Source organism: Odocoileus virginianus, unplaced genomic scaffold (assembly GCF_023699985.2).
Source record: "Odocoileus virginianus isolate 20LAN1187 ecotype Illinois unplaced genomic scaffold, Ovbor_1.2 Unplaced_Contig_17, whole genome shotgun sequence".
NCBI classification, from domain to species: domain Eukaryota; kingdom Metazoa; phylum Chordata; class Mammalia; order Artiodactyla; family Cervidae; genus Odocoileus; species Odocoileus virginianus.
In genome coordinates, this window is record NW_027224334.1 from 118,286 (window position 1) to 139,747 (window position 21,462).

At 39.4% G+C, this 21,462-nt stretch overlaps 1 protein-coding gene across 2 annotated transcripts in view; it reads right to left on the reverse strand.

Annotated features, from left to right (window-relative positions):
* Positions 1-13,038: 13,038 nt before the first annotated feature.
* The window catches only part of DSE (dermatan sulfate epimerase), a 46,394-nt gene continuing 37,970 nt past the window's right edge, over positions 13,039-21,462 (reverse strand). The window contains exons 4-6 of one of the 2 annotated variants that reach the window (XM_020894395.2): positions 21,133-21,372; positions 18,398-18,605; positions 13,039-15,731 (exon numbers count right to left, since the gene is read on the reverse strand). In XM_020894395.2, coding sequence (XP_020750054.2) covers positions 13,970-15,731; positions 18,398-18,605; positions 21,133-21,372 — 2,210 coding nt within the window. In that variant the 3' untranslated portion in view covers positions 13,039-13,969. The remainder of the gene's footprint in view (positions 15,732-18,397; positions 18,606-21,132; positions 21,373-21,462) is intronic. The other variant, XM_070464134.1, reaches the window with a different exon arrangement.

Sequence of the window (21,462 nt, forward strand, 5' to 3'; positions counted from 1 at the left end):
GAGAATACTATATGGCAATGTAGAAAAATTCTCCTATAGTAACAGTCCACAAGGATGAATCTTAAAAACATAATGTTGAACCATAGAAATCAAACACAAAGAATATATTCAGTATGATTCCATTCATAAAAAGTTCAAAAACAGAAGCTTCACTTGTTGAAGATGTATATATAAGTGACAAAACTAAAGAGAAAAGGAAGTGATTAAGAATCACAAGGAGGGGCTTCCTGGTGGCACAGTGGTAAAGAATCTGCCTGCCAATGCAGAAGATAAGAGGTCGATCCCTGGTCCTGAAAGATCCCACAAGTCTTGAAGCAACTAAGCCCTTGTGCCCTAGTGTTTAAGCCTGCACTCTAGAGCCTGGTAAGAAGTCTGAACACTCTAGAGCAAGTTCTGCAGTAAGAGAAGCTACTACAATGAGAAGACTGCACACCGCAGCTGGAGAGTAGACCCCACTCACAGCAACTAGAGAAAATCCCCTGCAGCAAGGAAGACGCAACACGCCAGAAATAAATTACTACATAAAATTTAAAATGCTGTATTTAAGAGAAAACAAAACCAACAAAAACCCTTCCCTGAAAGCCATCAGGGCAGTAAGATCTTAAAAAAAAAAAAAAAAAAAGAATCACAAGAAAAGTGGTTGTTGTCTTGGGGGCTTGAGTGAGATTATGACTAGGGTTGGGAGATGGGGTAGGGTGTTTCCAGGGTTATATTTCTGTATCAGGATAAGGGTTACAAAGATGTTTCCTTTATGATTATGTCTACAAGGTATGTTTGTTTTAGTAGTCTTCTGACCATAGATTATATTTCTCAACTGGTAAGTCAGGGAAAGAAAGAAATCTAATTATGTTATTTTCCAGTGGAAAACCCACAGTGCTCCTAGTTGTCAAGAGGACAAGTTCTATACTCCCCACGTTAGCACAGAGGCTCTTCCAAGTCTTTCTCCAGCCATCTCTGCCCCACTTCATCCCATGTACCTCAGTTTTTGACAGCACTGGCCCCCCAACATTCCTGTACTTACATGTCATGGTCTTCTCTAATTCTCTGCCTTAAATGGCATTTGCCAGTTCTTTACCTGACAAACTCCTCTTCTTTAATACTCAGCCCGATGTCATCTCTTCATTGAAACTACCTTCAGAACCCCAAGAGTTTAGTGGTAGTGTTTCTTTGCTCCTACTCTATATAATACAGTTCTGCAATCATTCTTTACCAGCTGAGCCACAAGGGGATCCCTGTTCTGCAATCATTCTTAATTAATGTGATTATTACAGCAGTCCCTTCCAGAGTTTTGTCTCCCCTACCAACCTGAGAGCTCCCAGAATTCCTCCTCTTAATCATCACTGCATCCTTCGATAAAGTCAGTCATTCCCCGCCTACAACTCTCCCCTCACACCTGAGGTAGCCCTCACCACATTGCCTATTTGCCTTATCTCCTTACAGAGCTGTCTCAGGCTTTGTCATACAATGTTTGTGTTAAAAATAAAATGAGATAGTGTAAAGAACCCAGCACAGCATTTAGAACATTTTAGTTTAAGACTTTTAACAGTGGTGACTCAGACACGTGCTAGAGGGCGCTAATTCACCACATAATAGGTTTATAGTGTTCTATGGGCATTTACACTTAGCTCATCTAAAGGCTTCCCTTGTGGCTCAGCTGGTAAAGAATGCCGGAGACCTGCATTCAATCCCTGCGTTGGGAAGATCCCCTGGAGAAGGGAAAGGCTACCCACTCCAGTATTCTGGCCTAGAGAATTCCATGGATGTCCATGGGATCACAGAGTCGGACATGACTGAGCAACTTTCACTAACTCTTCTAAACAAGAACCAAAGGAAGAATCAGATATTTAGTAAGCAAATTATCAGCCATCTTTATTCAAAGAGATAAATCAATATAATTCAAAACTTCAAGTCTATAACTCACCTTTGAGATTATTTAGGGGAAGAACAATCCAACAGTCATACTCAGTTCAGTTCAGTCGCTCAGTTGTGTCCAACTCTTTGTGACCCCATGAACCACAGCATGCCAGGCCTCCCTGTCCATCACCAACTCCCGGAGTCCACCCAAACCCATGTCCATTGAGTCGGTGATGCCATCCAACCATCTCATCCTCTGTCGTCCCCTTCTCCTCCTGCCCTCAATCTTTCCCAGCATCAGGGTCTTTTCAAATGAGTCAGCTCTTTGCATGCAGGTGGCCAAAGTATTGGGAGTTTCAGTTTCAGCATCAGTCCTTCCAATGAACACCCAGGACTGATCTCCTTTAGGATGGACTGGTTGGATCTCCTTGCAGTCCAAGGGACTCTCAAGAGTCTTCTCCAACACCACAGTTCAAAAGCATCAATTCTTCAGTGCTCAGCTTTCTTTATAGTCCAACTCTCACATCCATACATGACCACTGGAAAAACCATAGCCTTGACTAGACGGACCTTTGTTGGCAAAGTAATGTCTCTGCTTTTTAATATGCTGTCTAGGTTGGTCATAACTTTCCTTCCAAGGAGTAAGCGTCTTTTAATTTCATGGCTGCAATCACCATCTGCAGTGATTTTGGAGCCTGTTCAGTCACTGTTTCCCCTTCTATTTGCCATGAAATGATGAGACTGGATGCCATGATCTTAGTTTTCTGAATGTTGAGCTTTAAGCCAACTTTTTCACTCTCCTCTTTCACTTTCATCAAGAGGCTCTTTAGTTCCTTCTTCACTTTCTGCCATAAGGGTGGTGTCATCTGCACATCTGAGGTTATTGATATTTCTCCCGGCAATCTTGATTCCAGCTTGTGCTTCCTCCAGTCCAGCATTTCTCATGATGTACTCTGCATATAAGTTAAATAAGCAGGGTGACAATACGCAGTCTTGACGTACTCCTTCTCCTATTTAGAACCAGTCTGTTGTTCCATGTCGTTCTAACTGTTGCTTCCTGACCTGCATACAGGTTTCTCAAGAGGCAGGTCAGGTGGTCTGGTATTCCCATCTCTTTCAGAATTTTCCACAGTTTATTGTGATCCACACAGTCAAAGGCTTTGGCATAGTCAATAAAGCAGAAGTAGATGTTTTTCTGGAACTCTCTTGCTTTTTCGATGATCCAGCAGATGTTGGCAATTTGATCTCTGGTTCCTCTGCCTTTTCTAAAACCAGCTTGAACATCTGGAAGTTCACGGTTCACGTATTGCTGAAGCCTGGCTTGGAGAACTTTAAAGCATTACTTTACTAGCATGTGAGATGAGTGCAATTGTGTGGTAGTTTGAGCATTCTTTGGCATTGCCTTTCTTTGGGATTGGAATGAAAACGGACCTTTTCCAGTCCTGTGGCCACTGCTGAGTTTTCCAAATTTGCTGGCATATTGAGTGCAGCACTTTCACAGCATCATCTTTCAGGATTTGAAATAGCTCACTGGAATTCCATCACCTCCACTAGCTTTGTTTGTAGTGATGCTTCCTAAGGCCCCCTTGACTTCACATTCCAGGATATCTGGCTCTAGGTGAGTGATCACACCATCATGATTATCTGGGTCATGAAGATCTTTCTATGAACAGTCATATTGATGGCATCATAAACCTTATTCCCCAACCTGGGGATGGTCCAACTAGCAGTAGAAAAGTAAAAATAAGCGATGATGATTTAGTACCTTCACCTGAACTAAAGTGAAGCCATGCCAAGCAAGATGTTTCCTCAACAGTAAAATGAGAGGGCTGGACTAGACCATCTTTGGGGTCCCTTTTAACTCTAACATTCTATAAATACAATTCTAGCCTTTTAAAGAAACAGTCATGGTCTCCAAAAATACAAACACTATCAAGAAGTGACAAAATTCAATCAAAAGTGAAAAACAGAGAATTCTGAGAATCTGTCAAAACAGAAGACAAAAGTTCCATTTTCCTTCTTCTATATAAGGCTGGGGTTTAAAAAGATCAGTGTGACAAAGGATTGGAAGTCTAAGAGATGTATTGTTTGTGAAAGAAATATTTTTTAGCTTCTTCTATATCTCCACACTTGTCAATAGTTATTTCAAATCTTTGTCATCTTTAGGAAAAGGTGGCTTATTTTGTAGAGGCCAGCCAACCAAAAGCACTAGTTTTACAATGACTTTATTGATTTCAACCATCTGAAAAATCTCAAGCATCTGTGACTAAAGTAAAAAATCCAGGAAACAATACTAAATTAAAGATGAAAGTAAAGAAATTGGTAAATAATTTGTTTTATGTTTATGCAACTATTCTACTTTGGAAGAATCAAAACTCGCAGTTTGAGCAGGATGAGACTAGAAATAAAAAATAAAAGTCTGATTTTGAGCTGATTGTATAGCTTATACTCTCTGTAAACCATCCTGCAGGGTCCTGAACTATGACAGAGTTGTAGTGATTTCTAAATTATGGGGATGTTCTTCATTATTATTTGATGATTTGAGTCCCAGTTTTCTCTTTTCTAAAATGAGGGCAGAGTGATGAAATAATAATGACATTAGATGTGGAAATATTACCAACTTATTTTTTTTTAATAAATTATAGGCATATCCTTTAGTCTGTCTTATTTTTAAAAACCTACTTTGACAAAAAATTTGCTTACTCATTGCAGTTGCACAAGATTAAAGGTAAAAAATTCATCTATCAAAATATGTTTGATATAACTATGCTGATAACTCAATTAATAGTTTAAACAATTATAATGGGGCACTTTGAACATTCCAAATAACTAAAGGCAAATAGTAAAACATTGTTTTATATTGAACTTCATGCACTAGCCAATGACAATTGCAAGCTGTATGGCTCTGGTCACATTCCTTAACCTCTCTGGGCTTAGCTTCTTATTTTAGAAGATGTAGCTGTAGCTAGGATCTTCCTTCTGTCCTTACAGAATCAGCATGCAGATGTGTGCAGAGTTCTTGCCTATTATCATCATTGCCATCCATATGCTTTAATATAATAGTGGTATAAACATGAACTAGGCAATGTTTTCAAGAATCTTAGCACATTTTATAAAATAAGCCTAGCGTGTGGGCTCTTTATATCCTATTTTTAAAAAAATCACAAAATTGGCTTTACAGAACTATCAAATACTCTTTCATTCCCTATTTCTTCCTCTGGCATCTAAATTATTTTTTTAAATAAGAAATGACTTCTCCTCAGCAGTGAATTCACAAAGGTCCTCTCATCATCTATAAGGTTCTTAAAACATCCACTAGGCAACACAGAAACTCTATTTAAAAATAGAGGAAAACATGCAATAACTTATACGAGATCCTCCCCTTGCCAGAGTCTTTTTCAGGAAGTCGGGTGTACCCTGAGGTGCCAAGGTGTGACTCTCCATGGTGTAGGTGTGGCTGTAAATCCAGATGAATAACCCACCTTCACAGCCACACTGCCTGCCCACATTCCTGGGGCCCACGCCACATTGTCCTATGTTCTCTAGGAAGTCAGCTGCGCTGGCATAGCCTCGCTCCCTAGATTGCACAATGACATGAACTCAAAAGGCATTCTCACAGATAATAGCTGAAGCTTAGCAAGAGTCTGCTGATTACTGGTGGTTTACAACATCCCACTCTAATGGTGTGTTATTTTAAGTTGTGCTTTGACATCTGGGCTTTCAATCCCATGTGGGCCCACCAAATGTGTAATGGCCATAGAGCAGCTGAAAGTGTATCTTGTTCACATCTGTCTTTCTCATGTACCCTACCCTGAAGATTGATTTTTAGGGCCACCATATAACCCAGAGATGATCATGTTGCAACAGCTCCAGGATCTAATGTGTGGGAGGTTAATGATATCAGCTCATGGTAAGAGCTGGAGCTTTGTATGTTAAGGTCTTGGGAGGCTGCAGTCTTCTGTGCTCCATTCATGTATTCAGTCAATCAATTCATCAAGTATCTTTTAGGTACCATGTATGTGCCAGGTTCTGTGTTAGAACCATGTATATACAATAAGCAAGAGAGTGTAGTCCAAGGAGTGTAGTCCAGTGGGGAAGACAGATGAAGTAGTAATTTTAATGATCTCTTTGTGTCTCGTAAGCGAGACTCAAGGGCAGTGTTCAATAACAACGTTTTAAATTATTACTGCAATTTATTTTCAACTTTGACAAAAAGTTCTGTGAATTCATCTTTCAAAATAATCGCATTTCCCTCTCTTCAAATTTTTTTTTGTATTAAGAACAGAGCTTTAAATATACACAGGGCTCTAAGAATTATCCTCAGAACACTAACAAATGTCATGGATCTGTTCTTCTGTCAGTAAAACAAATTCCTCAGAGAGTGGGGTGAGGGAGCTAAGAAATGAAGAATTTCTCACAGGAAGGCAATACATGGAAATTTCTTTTCTTTCACCTGTTGTCTCTTATCCTGGACAAAACTTTAAAAGTGGTAAATAATAAATGCTGAAAAATGGGGAAAAAAAGGAAAGTAGGGGAAATTTACAAGATGTTCCCCTCAGACAAAAAAGTATTTCCAGTATCCTGCTATTACCACTTCGTTGAAAGGAAAAGTAGGTACCTAAAATACTGCAAACTCTCTTGCTCAAAAAATAATTCATAAATATATACTAAAATCACTTTTCATTGTTTGATGTGGAAAGTGATGGGCTTATTGAAGTGTTTTTAGAAGCTCATGCCTTAAAAGTCTGCCTTAAACCAAAGCCTCAAAAGCCCATCCCAGATATCATGGATGTTTCCTTTGAGATTCACCATTGAAATCATATGATTCTTCTGTAACAAAGACTTCTCAATTAGACATGTAGAAGAAGCAGTATATCAACTTTTCTCATTTAGAAGGTACTGCAAATGCCTACATTATTCAAAATGCTCGTACAGTTGGTGTTTTTTTAATTAAAAAAATATTTTTAGGCCGTGCAGTGGGCACGTGGGATCCAGCTGAAGATCAAAATCCTCATCCCCTGCATTGGAAGTGTGGAGACAACCACTGGACCGCCACAGAAGTCCCAATTGGTGTTATTTTTAAAAATTAAATGGAAAGAGAAGAAAGGAGCATCTCCTTCCTAACCCTGTTTTCACCTTCACAATCTTGTTTCCCATCACCTTCTATTATTACTCACCCTGCACTCGAGCCCATCAGTCTAGGTGAAATTCCTTAGACAAGCAGGCTGAAAATAGAAATGGCAGGAAAATTTGGACAATTTTGTGTTTATTAAGGGACAGTCAGGTGATTGGGGCAGAGCCAAGGCGGCAGCCTGCTCTTCTATAGTAAATAAGACTCAGAGACAAATATCCTCAGGGCCCTTTGATTCATCATGTTTTATCAACATGCTCCCACAGAGCAGACACTCTTTTGGTCAGATATTTGCCTATGAGCTGGGCCTTAAATATTCCCTCTCAAGACTTAGTCAAGGGAGTTGATTGTTTCCTATCTAGACTGTTCACAACACTCAGTGTGACTTGACAATGTATTTCTGTCGTGATTGTTGCTCTTTGCTCCTCCCACCCACCCACTAACTCCTATCATCAACTATATGAGGACCAGGTTTTATTTTGTTGTTCTCTACCAATCTCCAGTTCCTCCAACAGTACCTAGCATGTTGTAGGTACTCAATAAACACACGTCACTGTCATCCTTGTCAACTCATCTGAAGGGTGATGTGGGGCTTCTAGTTACACATACTGGATATGAACGAATTTAGAAATCCTTACTGAAACTCTATGCAATCCACTAAAGGGATTTTAAAAATGAAAAAGAGAACAGGAATGAGGACGTCAATAAAGACAATTCTGACTACCCATTACACCGTTCCCTTCTCGGATTTCCTTATCCTGTCTTTCCCTTCCCCTCACAGCACCGATTAGCTTTTAATAGATTATAAAATTTACTTATGAATTATGCAAATTTGTCAGACCCATTCCTAGAAGGTAAGCACCAAGAAGGCAGGATGTTTCTTTATTTTACTCACAGATGGAGTATTCTAAGCACTAAAACAGTGCCTCATACTTAGTGGGTACTCAAAAATATTTTCAGAGTGAATGAGTGAAGAATAGAACAGGACAGTGGGAGCTGAGAGTAGGTGGGTAAATGGTAACTAAACAGGAGGCTGAAGTCCACACAAGCTAGAAAATGGGATCTGAGTTGACAGAAACAAGCCAGTTCACTCAGCAAAACAGCAAGTATGCTCAGGAATTGGAACCTGTGGACATGGGAATGCAAGGGAGTGGAAAATGGAACCACAGCAGGCGGAGTTCACCTGGACGCCCTGCAGAAGGCTTCTGCTCCCGGGAGGAACTGAGAAGAGGATTGTGGTTTAAAGACACAGCACAACCCAGGGGAGGAACGTACTGAGAATACGTGTCTACTTACCAAACGCCGAGACTCTAGCCCCTTTTTCCACTTGACTTTGAGAACACAACAGTTAGGCCTATTAAGTGACTTCCTCCTCCAACCTCTCTCCACTGAATGAACCAGGGAGGAGGCGAGAGGCTTTCTCTCTCGTTAAAACTTCCGTCCAAGAGAAAACTTGGTAACAGACTTTGCAATGGCGACAACAGAAATTGGAAAGTCATGGAGCCCTGCCTTCACAACTCTAATAAGTTATTTCCAGAATAGATTGTTGGCAAAATGATCAGTCAAGTGAAGGAGAGAATAAATAATTGCTCAGAAATGGAAGGAGGCCAAACTTTATTCCCCAAGCCTCCTTTCTCAGGAATCTCAGATAGGATATGATATCTATCCTACCTGAGATAATATTTTGAGATATTAATATCTCAAAAAGAGATATTAATAAAGAAAAAGGAAACATGGGGCCCAGGAAACAAAAGATCTACACAGAAAAGAGGTGCAGAGAATTCTCAGAATCATGGAGAAATATTTGAAGACAACCATCATTCAAGGATGGTCCCAGGAACAAAAAGAACTGCCAGATGACTTAGATGTGATGGAACAGAATAAGATGCATGTTTACATTGGAAAGTCTGGAGATAAAATGATGTTGCTTGACGACTAAGCAAATGGAAGAAAAAAAAAGAAATCATCATTAACTCTGGGAAAATCAAAGTTGTATATGAAAGGAAGTAAGAACATGGCTAGCCCTTGAGTCATATTTACATAGTTTTAATATATAAATACTGTCAGTAGAATAAATTCCTCAGAGAGTGGGCCAAAAGTTGTGATAGATCTGTGAGAAGAAAGGTGGTGCGTGAAACAAGTGTGAAGTAGGGGGAGATGAGTGAAAGAGCTAAATCCTCTTTTCATTGATAGGAAATTTTAGACTTTAACACAAACAAGGATGTAATGAACCCAACAGCTAAGATGGACTGAAAGTGGTTACTTCCGGGAAGCAGGAATCTAGAGTGAAAAGGGAGAGGGCAGGAGGCTTTTTATTTATTATTTATTTTTTTATATTTTTTTTTTCATTTATTTGTATTAGTTGGAGGCTAATTACTTTACAATATTGTAGTGGTTTTTGTCATACATTGACATGAATCAGCCATGCCTTCTAGTGCTATTTTACTTTTCCAATCCTGTATGCTTATAACTTACAGAAAACAAAAACAAAAATAAAATCCCCCCAAAAGAAATTGCACAGCCAAGAAGAACAAGTCATAATGTAACTTCATCGACTTTTATCTTTTGCATGACAACTACATCTTGCTTAATAGGGTTTGTACCTATTAAAATAATTGATGACTGAAATTTAAATATTTATTGGAATGTATGCATTGGAATGCATGATTTCTCTCAGTCATTTCCTGAAAACGTGTCAGTACTTCACAGATGTTATATAGTGTAAATACGTATCTAGCTGAAACATTGTGGGAAAAACAAGTTATCTACGCCAATAAGCTAAATAAGCTGCAGAAACTGAACTCTTCTCAAGGTGAACATAAAGAGGAAAAACCATGTGATTTGCCAACAGAAGTGATGTAAGTACATGAATAAGTAGATAAAACCTCCCTTTGCTTGAGTTTTTCTGCACCTGGAGGCTCAATAAGATTGGTGACTTTAAAAAAATATAAAACGTGAGAGTTTTGAGTTCAATTTTATTGGGGGCAACATGTGGACTGCAGTTGGGGAGACGGCCCCCCAGAGAGCTCTGAGAGACTGCTCCCAAGAAGCAGGGGAGATCAGTACATATGTGATTTTGATGAAGGGGGATACTTGCCATCAAGCATATATTTTTTTAGATTTCTGCTAGTCTCATGAAGCTTAGCTAATCACGAGGAACAGTCATCACCATGAAGGATTTTAGTGCTTTTCTAGATATGAGGAGATACAAGAATTGGGCTCATAAAATCAGCTCCTGAAAATATCTAACTATCTGAAGACCTGTCCTGCCAGTTTTTTCAGAGCACAGAGTGCCTCATTTCTGCTCTCCACCCTGAACTCCTTTCAGGGGTGTTGAAAATCAGCAGCTGCAGCAGCACATGATTTAATCCTTGTCCAGGCAGGTAAGTAGATAAGCCAACGGCAAGTGCCAATTTGTAGTTGACAAGATCATCTCAAGCTTCTTTGTTGTTGTTGTTGTTGTTTATTAAAGACATAGTGAATCTTAGTCTTTCAAGTCAATTTTTCAGGAAGAAAAAAAAAAAAATGCCACCTCTCAGATCTGTAACTATTAGGACTCCAGCTTTCTTATCCCAGTTTTTGTTTGGGGAAGTGATAACATACCCATTTAATTGTTGCCTAATACACTCGTGGAGGTATCCAAACTTTTTAAAGCTGCAGAATCTGTTCAAGCTTCTTTTTTAAGCACTGAACTCAGATCTTCATACACATCCCTCGCCCCTTTTATTTCCTGAATTACTCTAAGACTCAGATGACCATATGTCCTAATTTTCCTAGAATAGTCTCAGAATCTTGTTTGGTTCTCTTTTTAACTCTCAGAAGTGCCCAGTTGATCTTGATTTATATTTCTAACAAAAAACATGCATTTACTTTTTATTAATTAACTTAAACTTGTTTGCTCTAAAAAACTTGAAGAAATTTCCAATTCTTTTGTGGTGATTTGTGAACTGTCAAAAAATTTTTTAAAAGCAGGTTAAGTTGTAATATAAATGTTTCTTCTTAAAAAATTAAACAGTGTGTATGTTAAAACTATTTTCTAGTAACCTTGGAACAGTTGGTACTTCTTAAAAACCATGACTAAAATCTTTGTGGAGGAATTAAATTCAATATTCTAGGTGACATAATAGATTCTAATTATTAAAACAGTTCAAGAATGTCTTCCAGTTGACTTTATTAACAGTTATAACAAGGGTCTCAAAAGACTTCTCTCAGCAAATAGGTCTCATCCATCATTATGGCTGTTAAGAACCTAACCAATTACCAAGCAGGAAACATGCCTCTTCTACCACACAGACAAGCTCTGTAGGCTCAAGATGCCCAAACTTTCTTTAGGGTGAGGACTCGAAGTCCTGCCAATCCTCTGAACAAAGTTCCCATGTTATCCAGTAAACCTGAAATACTCCTTTCACAGTGAGCAGTGCTGAAACAGATTCCATAATTAATTACTCAGTTTCAAGAGAGATTTAACATCGCTTGTTTTTCTGGAAGATACAGAGTTCCTCAGTTTTATTCAAATATGCAGTGTCCCTGATATAAAGCATGTAGCATTATAAAGAGCTGTGATTTTGTCTTAGCATCTTTTTCTTGCTTCACCACTTAAGTCCCTGACTGTGGAAGTTTCTTTTCAATTAAAATAAACACAAGATCCACTAGAAGGAAAACAAACCCTGTAATTAATTTTGTTTTAAAGATATGCAATTACTGCATTTTTAAAAGTTGCTTTATAACTGAGCTAATGTATTACACTGGATCATGCTATGGGGACAAATTCACTGCCTGCCCTAAACTAGTGAAAACAAAAGGAAAGCACTTTTCATCTCTATGAGAAAGTATGTCTGAGTTTTTGGGTCTGAGATCAGGTTTGCTTGGTAGCCTCAAAGAGCAATTTACCCTCTTTTTCAAAATTTGCTTTTGATCATTTCAGACAATTCATCCTTTCTGAATGAGAAAGAGTAGAAGAGAGGAATGTCGAATGAGGTTAAGTAAACGGAGAATCTGTCACATAAAGCAAGTTTAAAACCCCGTAACAGCATCCATGCAGGACAAACGGAAGCATTATTCTTTTGAAAACATTATTCTTTCAAACAGTGTGTAATGACATCCTCCCCAGAGATTTCTTCCATGAAAGAAAAAAAAAAAATACTTCCTCAGAAGTCATTTTCTAGATTTCCAGTACGAGTGAAGCACAGTGAAAAGTCAGACTTGGTTTTTTTTAGTGTAAGAAGATTCAAAATTAAAACTGAGAAAAAGGGCTCATAAGTTTCTCCATGCTCTTGTTTCGTTACTTATCAGTATTTCCATGAACCAAAAGGACATGTACAAGGAAAAGGTGGTCATTATTACCTTAGATTTGTATCAGAGAATGTATTCTTATTATAAACTTGAGCCAAACATAATCTCTGTTTTCGAGGGAGAAATATAGAAGACTCAAATATGCTAAACGTAAGACAACCCACTCAAGTTCCTTTTAAGGATATCATTTTCTTTTGCTGAAATATCAATCTGTGGAATACATATCCAGCATTCTGTACTGATATTACCTCCTGAGGACTTACTCAAAATTAGAAAATTTTATGTTCTAAAAGTTTGGTACTGGGCTCCCCTGGTGGTCCACTGGTTAAGAATGCCCCTTGCAATGCAGGGGACACTGGTTTGATCCCAAGTCTGGGAGGATCCCACATGCTTCGGGGCAGCTCAGCCGGTGCACCACAGCTCCAGACGCCTGAGTGGCCTAGAGTCTGCTCCGCAGCAGAGAGGCCACCACGAGGAGAAGCCCGCACGCGGCAACCAGAGAGGAGCCCTTGCTCTTATTTAATTCATTAAATAAAATGTTAAAAATCATGTTTTAAAGCTTGATATTACCTAAATATCAGAATTTGGCTTTTGTTTACCTGTTTAAAATATGTTTAAACAACCAAAAGGAAAATAAGCAACTTATTTTGCTTATTCTAACTTATGCTTAATTAATGCAAGTTCAAATAAACAGTTTTCTTCAAAGATTTCAAAACTTTTGAATACATGTTGAATGGAATGGAAAAAAGAAAGACACTGCAGAAAAATCACAATTATGATGTTTATTTAGCAAAATAAACTTAAAGAAAGTTTTCTATTAAAAAAACATGAGAATTACATTCAAATTTTAGTTTCCCCATCTTCTTTGGTATTCAAATCAACAGTCAAATATAAAATATTTTATTTTGAAGTTAGTCATTGGATCTGTAACAGTTTTCCATAGAAGGAAAATAGGAAATGAAGTTACCTGTAATTGTTTTACTTATTGAACAACCAATGGATGTGTAAAAGCAGTCAATTATGTGTATGCAGAAACCAACATCATCAAGGAAATGTTCATTCACTAAAATATGTTTTCTGCTGGAGCTATATCTCAAGTTTTTAACAACCTTCTGCCACCATTTTACCATGTTATCTGAACAGTAACCCAATATGCAGACACTGTTATTCACATGAATTTTTCTCCAAGGAAGTTGACAGCATCATAACCAGGACTTACCAACATTTATTTTCAACATGATCACAACATTAAAAAACTTTCTGTATTTTTCAGAATTGTGTGCCTCAGTCTTTCCATAAAATAGTATCTGGAGAGCGCTAACAGCATTAAATTAATATTAATAAAATCCAATTCTATCTAAGTCTCTTTCTCTTAAGAAGAAACAGTACTTAAAACCAGACTTTTTGTTCTTTTAAGAGTAGTATTATATGGATTCCTAAATCAGCCAAGCCAAACATTTCCAGAAACACCGTGTGACAACCAAGCTACCCTTATTCCTAATTCTTTGCCTCTATGCATACTGAGTTCCCCACGTCCCTGATTTCTTATGTGGAAGTACTTTCCCCTTAATTTGTTAAAAAGAATCTGAAAAAAAAATCCAGTAATAAACTAGGGTAATGAATTTTTCTTTTCTTTTTTTTTTTGCATAGACTTGTGACCACAAAACAATCAAGCCACTTATAGTTTCGATACTAACACTGTGATTGGGAACAAGAAGAATACAACCATAATAAAATACAGCTATCTATTAGAAGGACTGCATAGAGACATCTTTGGCCATGAAGACTCTGGGCCCTCTGGAAATAAGTCAGTTGCATTGCCAACATGACAAAGAAAATAGCAATGTTGAGGATCAGAAACAGCCTGGTGTACGAGGCGGACAGCGCCGGGGCTCTGCTGTGAGTCGTTGTCACCATCCGAGCCTGGCCAAACCGGCCATTCATCACATCGCCGTTCCTGTGTTTCTCGTATGTTACGTCTGCAAAATCTAAAAGGTCTTTCATTTCTTCATCTTCATCTACGGGCAGTTCTTTCTGTGCTAAGATCTGAGCTTTCTGTCGAACCTTTCTTTCATTGACTTCAATCTGTGCAAAAATATCAGGGACGGCATCCACAAATTTATAGCGCTTGCCTCCCCTTCGGTTCTTCTTGGACTTGCCCTGTTGCTGCTGCTGCTGCTGCGATATGGCAAAAATCCTGTCGATGGCCTCCTCGGTCTGTCTCTTATCTGAAAATCTCAGCAGGCGCTCGGCAGTCTTCCTGAAGCTGGCTGTGTTCCGGACGCGGGACAGGATCTGCTTCTCTAGCAGCTGGAACACGGGCTTAAAATGCTGCAGGTTCTCTTCCACCAGAGCAGCGTAGTCCTTCACCTCCGGGACAACGCTGCTCCTGATGGCTGAACTCCGGTCAAACAGAATTTTCTGCCGGTCAGCAATGACCTGCGCAAAGGCAGACTGCCCCGAGGTCTCTCCTGTCCACAGGTAAGTGGCGTAGGCATGCTCGCTGGTGGCCACGAACACATCCAGTTGCTGAGCGTCTCCGTGGATGCTGAAGCTCTGAACATCGACGGATGGCCCTATGAAGAGGTAAGCTGCCCTGGTGACGGGACTTCGGAGGTGCATGGTGACATTCACGTAGTTCGTCCCGTTGTAAGGATAGCCGTGAGGATATGTCACTGAGGCAAAGGTTCCTTTCTCACTGTAGCCAGTATCATCCATCCAGTACATTTTATAGAGGCCATCTCGCTGCCTGATGAGAGCCCCATGGACCCCATCTACCACCGTCTCCTCGAAAGGAAAATCCACATTGTGGAAGAAGCTTGCTGCCCTCTCCAAGGGGCTGTCCTCTCCCAGGTGTATCTGATCCACAAGGAGGAGAAGCTGCGGATGCAAGAGGATCAGATTTCTCTGAACGTTCCTCAGGTGAAGCTGGGGGTTGTAAGCGCCCACACCCTCTCCTCGGATGAAAACCACCCCATTTTTCTCTGCTGCGGCAACCACTCTCCCCTGACAGCTAGCTGCTGGGTCGTGCTTATATTTAGACCATTTTGATGAGCAGTCTTCTGTGACCTGGCCCTCCCAGGGAGAAAAGCAGCTCTTGGAGGCAGCTGGGGAAAACATCAAAACGTTGTTGAAGAAGGTGTACTTTGGCCCGTAGAGAGCCTCAGTAATGAAAGGCACACCGTTGGGAGCGAAGGTAAATGAATTTTGATCAGGATGTTCATGCCCTGCATTAAAATTCCTCCAGCCTTTGATCCAGTCTTTGTATTTGTTTCTGTGGACAATGTCATATATTGCACGTCCCCCAAGTTTTCCTGACTTGAAGGAAAGGAAAGATCTATTGATTTCTGCAGGCAGCGCACTTCCGTAAGTCACAACGCCCCAGTCTTCAAAATAATGCAATGTCGGGGTGCCGAAATCTGGAGGGGGAACAGATTTCAAGCTGGCATCGTACCTGAAAAAATTAATTTTTAAAAACTACATGATTTTCTGATAGAAGTGAAAGGACATATCAGAACAGTGATGCCATATGGTAGCCTGGCTAGAGGAAACAACACACAAATGCTACCCAGAGCACTGGCGGTGTAGACGGCATTATGGACTTTTCTGAAAACACCCATGCACAGTCAACAGGAGTGGAGGAATGTCCTTGGTGGATGGGAGACGAGTGCACCTTGACATCTGTGAAGGGTGTGAGGCTGAAATGACTGCTGCTGATCATCTCTACGTGGACCTTCCTCACTGAACGATTTCAGAACTGCCACCCAAATGAGACTGGGGCTCACAGAATGAAGCAGCTCACTCAAACCTCTAGTTGAGGGGCTCCTATTCTAGGAAACCACACACTAAGATTTAGACTCTAGGGACTTCCCTGGTGGTCCAGTGGTTAAGACCTCACCTTTCAATGCAGGGGGTGCAGGTTCAGTCCCTGGTTGGAGAGCAAAGATCCCATATGCCTCGTGGACAAGAAAGCAAAACATAAAACAGAAGCCATACTGTAACAAATTCAATAAACACTTTAAAAATGGTCCACATCAAAAAAAAAATCTTTAAAAAAATATTTAGACTCTAGCAATCCTTGAGTGGGCTTCTCTGGTAGCTCCGCTGTAAAAGAATTCGCCTGCAATGCAGGAGATTCCAGTTGAATTCCTGGGTTGGGACGATCCCCCAGAGAAGGGATAGGCTACCCACTCTGATATTCTTGGGCTTCCATGTGGCTCAGTCGGTAAAGAATCTGCCTGCAATGTGGGAGACCTGGGTTTGATCCCTGGGTTGGGAAGACCTGCTGGATGGAGGAGGGCATGGCAACCCACTCCAGTATTGTTCCCTGGAGAGTCCCCGTTGACAGAGGAGCCTGGCGTGCTGCAGTCCAGGGAGTCACAGCGTGGAACACGACTGAGTGTCTAAGCACAATCACTCAGTGATAAGCAAGGATGGTTCTGCAAACAACTGAAATTCAAATTTGGTACTTTCCTCCCCTCTAAAAAAATAAATTTAAATACAGTCGAATCTCACATATTCGATAAAATTTACTGCCAATGCAATATCTAAGAATATAAATGCATGAAATTCAGGAAACAATCTAATAGTGGGGGGGATTTATGATTGTTCCTCCCATTGTTCAGCCCAGACAAAAATCCAAAGGTTTTGTTTTGTTTTAATCTGCATGCTTTTTTAATAATAAATTTCTTATCTTAATTTATGATACAGGTTTATTATCAAAGACAATGATTAACATTACTTAATTAACCCATGATTAAGAACACAGATCTTGATTCAGAAAGGCTGTAAAAATAATAATGAAGGTGACTGTTTGCTTTTGGTGACTTCAGACAACAGCCTTGACAGGTTCATATGATCTGCTGCTCAAGGGACAAAAGGCAGACCTGTGCTAGCTCTTAGGTCTCGAAAGTGCATCGGTCAGCTATGGTAGTGCTGCTGCTGCTGCTGCTGCTGCTAAGTCACTTCAGTCGTGTCCGACTCTGTGTGACCCCATAGACGGCAGCCCACCAGGCCCCCCCGTCCCTGGGATTCTCCAGGCAAGAACACTGGAGTGGGTTGCCATTTCCTTCTCCAATGCATGAAAGTGAAAAGGGAAAGTGAAGTTGCTCAGTCGTGTCCGACTCCTAGTGACCCCATGGACTGCAGCCTACCAGGCTCCTCTGTCCGTGGGATTTTCCAGGCAAGAGGACTGGAATCTGACTCCTAGAAGCAACTTTATAGAATTCTCTTGGTTGTTTATTTATGGGTAAGTGAAGACACTATTAAGTAATTACTTCATACCCCTAAATGGAGTCAGGAATGTCTACATATTAATATATGTAGTTCATCTGTGAAGATTGTTTTTAAAAATGATGGTCAAACTAAGACAGTTATCACTCTACTAACATTTTTCTTCCTCTTGTTTGATTTTTTTTTTTAATGAAAAGAAGCAATCAAACCATGCAAGCTTACTTTGGAGTTGAATGCAAATTTCAATAGCTTGAAAAGACATCAGGGATTAATGATTAACCAATTCTCTTTAACTTTTATTTTAACTTTAATTTATTGGATGCCAACAATGTATTTGGCAGTACTTTAAAAAAGGAGACCCTGGCTGCTCTTTCTAGGCTTAAAAGATTAAGGCAAAAAAAATTACATGGTTCTTTTATTATCAAAGTAAAACTGTCAAATACTGTCAAACACTTTTAAACAGTTTTGAAAATTTAGTAACAGCTTTGCTATTAGAAGATTATAATGCTCCATTTACCAAAACAAAACATTTTACTACCTTTTTTTTTCCCTTTGGTGTGACTATCAGAAAACCTAGGTCTAAATTTTGTGGTTTTTCTCTTTAGATGATTTCAAAAATGATGTAAATCAAAACATGCATATCTATGAAACAGCGTGAGCCAAGGATATCTCTAATGCAAGAAAAGCAAAAACAGCAAACAGTAATTAGATCTTAAATGGAAGGAAATGTTTCTAACAGAGTCTGAAAACCGCAGTATGAATTGAACACAAGCTGTGAGTGCGTAGGTGGCATGGAGAGATGAGTTTTTCTTTTTTAAAGCAAAAAAAATTTAACACAGGGTGCCCCTGGGTACAATTTCTCTTTCAAGCCAGCACAATGTAACATACCAGAGAAATTCCGTGTGAAGAGTACACCAGCGTTGCCCTTTGGACGGCGTCCCCGGACCTTCCACCACACGGTTCCTTCTGATTTGGTCAGCCAACCAGTTGCCACTGCCGTTACGCATGACAAATTTATCCAGGAACACTAATTGGCTTTCTGGACCATAAAACCAGTTGTAATTTGAGTCTGCAATAGCCACAGTTCTTTGAAACCCTGAGGAAATATGTTTGACAGAATTAAGATAAATTTAAAAACTACGTACTTCCATAAAACCCCAACAATGATTCTGAATCCTGGTTGCAAATTGGAATCAACTGTCTTCTAGGATAAAAATAAGAAAGAGAACCATGATCCCTTTGCTCCATCCCAATTAATCAGAATCCTTCCAAAGGTCTTCCACAAAGCTTGTGGGTAAGTTTGTTACATGGCAACTTGTCACTGGTAATGGAATGCTTACGTGTATTGCTCAGCTTCCTCATTTTCCAGTGTTCATGCCATATGCAATTATACTTGCATGGATACATGGGCTATCTATCTCTTGTGCATGGTGAGTCCCTGAACCTGGAATGGGCACTAGCTTTTCCACCAACACATCCCACATCCCAGGCCAAGATAATAACATAAAGTGTTTCAGTTTGGCATTCAATACAGCAGAAGTAGAGAAGACTCTTGAGAGTCTCTTGGACTGCAAGCAGATCAAACCAGCTGATAATCCTAAAGGAAATCAACCCTGAATATCACTGGAAGGACTGCTGTTGAAGCTGAAGCTCCAATACTTTGGCCACCTGATGCCAAGAGCTGACTCACTGGAAAAGACCCTGATGTTGGGAAAGATTGAGGGCAAAAGGAGAAGATGGTGGCAGAGGATGACAAGGTTGGATGGCATCACCGACTCAATGGACATGAACCTGAGCAAACTCCAGGAGATAGTGAAGGACAGGGAGCCTGGCGTGCTGCAGTCCATGGAGTCGCAAAGAGTCAGACATGACTTAGCGAGTGAACAACAGTAGAAATTAGAAGGTTTAGGGGAGAGACTTGAGTATCTGCAGGAAGAAAACAAAACCATTTCCAGAGAAGATCCTGCCCACATGTACTGTCAGAAGTTGAAGAAAAGAGGAAAAAAAAAGTAAAGATCATACTGGAATAGGTCAGAAAAACAGAAGCAGGTAAGAACAGATATACTCCATGCATCCTTGAAAAAGAATAATGGGAGAAAACTCTGGTTCAGACAGGAATGGTTGTTACTGGAATAGATAGTGTAGAGAAAAAAAAAAACGTTGTTGAGAACAGATTGACTTAACACAGAATCCCTTCTAAAAATGCCTGCATGGTCGTATTTATATAATTTACAGCTAATGTTTTTGCTCCTGCCAATTTAGTAAATGCTTGTCCAAGTAAATCTTAGTATAAATTGTGACTTTCTGAATCTCCTGCTAAATCTGTGAGTATCTTAAAAGCAGATGGTATGTCTTATCACTCTTTGAATCCCTTGCCTATGATAGTGCCTGGCACATCAGTGTTCAGTAAAGGTCGTTTCACTAACTGAAACAAACATGAATTCTCCACTTAAAGGTGACTATATTGTCCTTTTCACCTTAGGAAGTAGCCATATACACAGTTCACAGCAAGTCAAAGCCCCAGTGTGGCGGATTATTAGATCTCAGATCAAGTTACAAAGCTTTGAGGCTTCTTAAAGGCCCTTGCTTTAGATGGCCTGTGTTTACCAAGATAAAGAAACAAGAGGCCTCTCCTGAATGTTCAAAGATAAGCAATAAAACAATAGGGTTCTGAATGTGAGTCTAAACCAAATCATAACATGGTTCTTCTGGGGGCTCTGTAGTATTTTTTTGATAACTAATGCAATAATGGAGTTTCTATCCAATCCATGTGTATATATCCAAAGCAAAAAGATTTAAAACCTGGATTGTTTGCTGTAGGTTTGGAATCACTCAACTAAAAATTGCATTTCACTGGGGCAAAATCCATCCTGATGAAAATTTACTTCTGTTTAGAAGTACGCAGAGTTATAATCTGTCCTAGAAATGAATTTATTGAGAAGTTAAAAGCTTACTACATAGCAACAAGAATTCAGAAGTTTCATAGAAATTCATTTTTTGGTTAGTTTTCTATATTTTATACCATTTATTTCAATATGGACTATTGCCCACCAGGCTCCTCTGTCCATGGAATTCTCCAGGCAAGAATACTGGAGTGGATAGCCATTCTCTTCTCCAGGGGATCTTCCTGACCCAGGGATCAGACCCAAAAATATTTAAAGAGAATACTAAACCTCCAAGTGTAATCTCTCTTTTGAATCATGTCTGTATAGTTTAGAAGAAAAAATTTAAAACTAAAAAAAATAAATAAATAGATTAATTAGGATTTACACATAAAGGAAAATAACATGTAATCATAAATATTTATATTTTCAGATTCATGAAAAAGAGTTTGTATATGTACCCAAGTTTGTATACACAAAAAAATAAAAGTACCATGGGACTACAAATTATATTTGATCTGTTATACTCTACATTTTATAATACTTAAATCACAAATCCTCACATTAACATCCAGAATATTCTTGGCTATATATAACTCTTAAAATTCTTTGATTAAAAAAAAAAAATCCCTTTAACCTCGATATGGTTCAAATCCCACATTTCTTAATCTTGTCCATCTTCATAATCAGAAAAAATTATAATAGTTTAATGTTTTTTTCACTTCTAAATCTTCACTGTACCTGGCAGAATGGTTCTATACATAAATGCAAAGTGTTGTTTAAGCCATGGGTGGCCAAAGTGGTTGATGTCAAAGTGCCTTTGAACAAGAAACATATACTGGAAGAGTGATCTAGTGGTGTAGCTGCCATATGCAACTCCTTCATAGAGGGAGCCATCTGTCACCTCTCGGAGCAAGACCAGAGACTTCTCCATGATGGTCAGAACTTGTTTGGTCCATAAGTAAGCTTCCTGAAGGTACCCTAAAGGATGCAAACACATGAAAACAATGACTAAGGATGTAACAAAGGAGAAACAAAAATGTGGCCAAATTAAACCCTCTTAGTTATCTG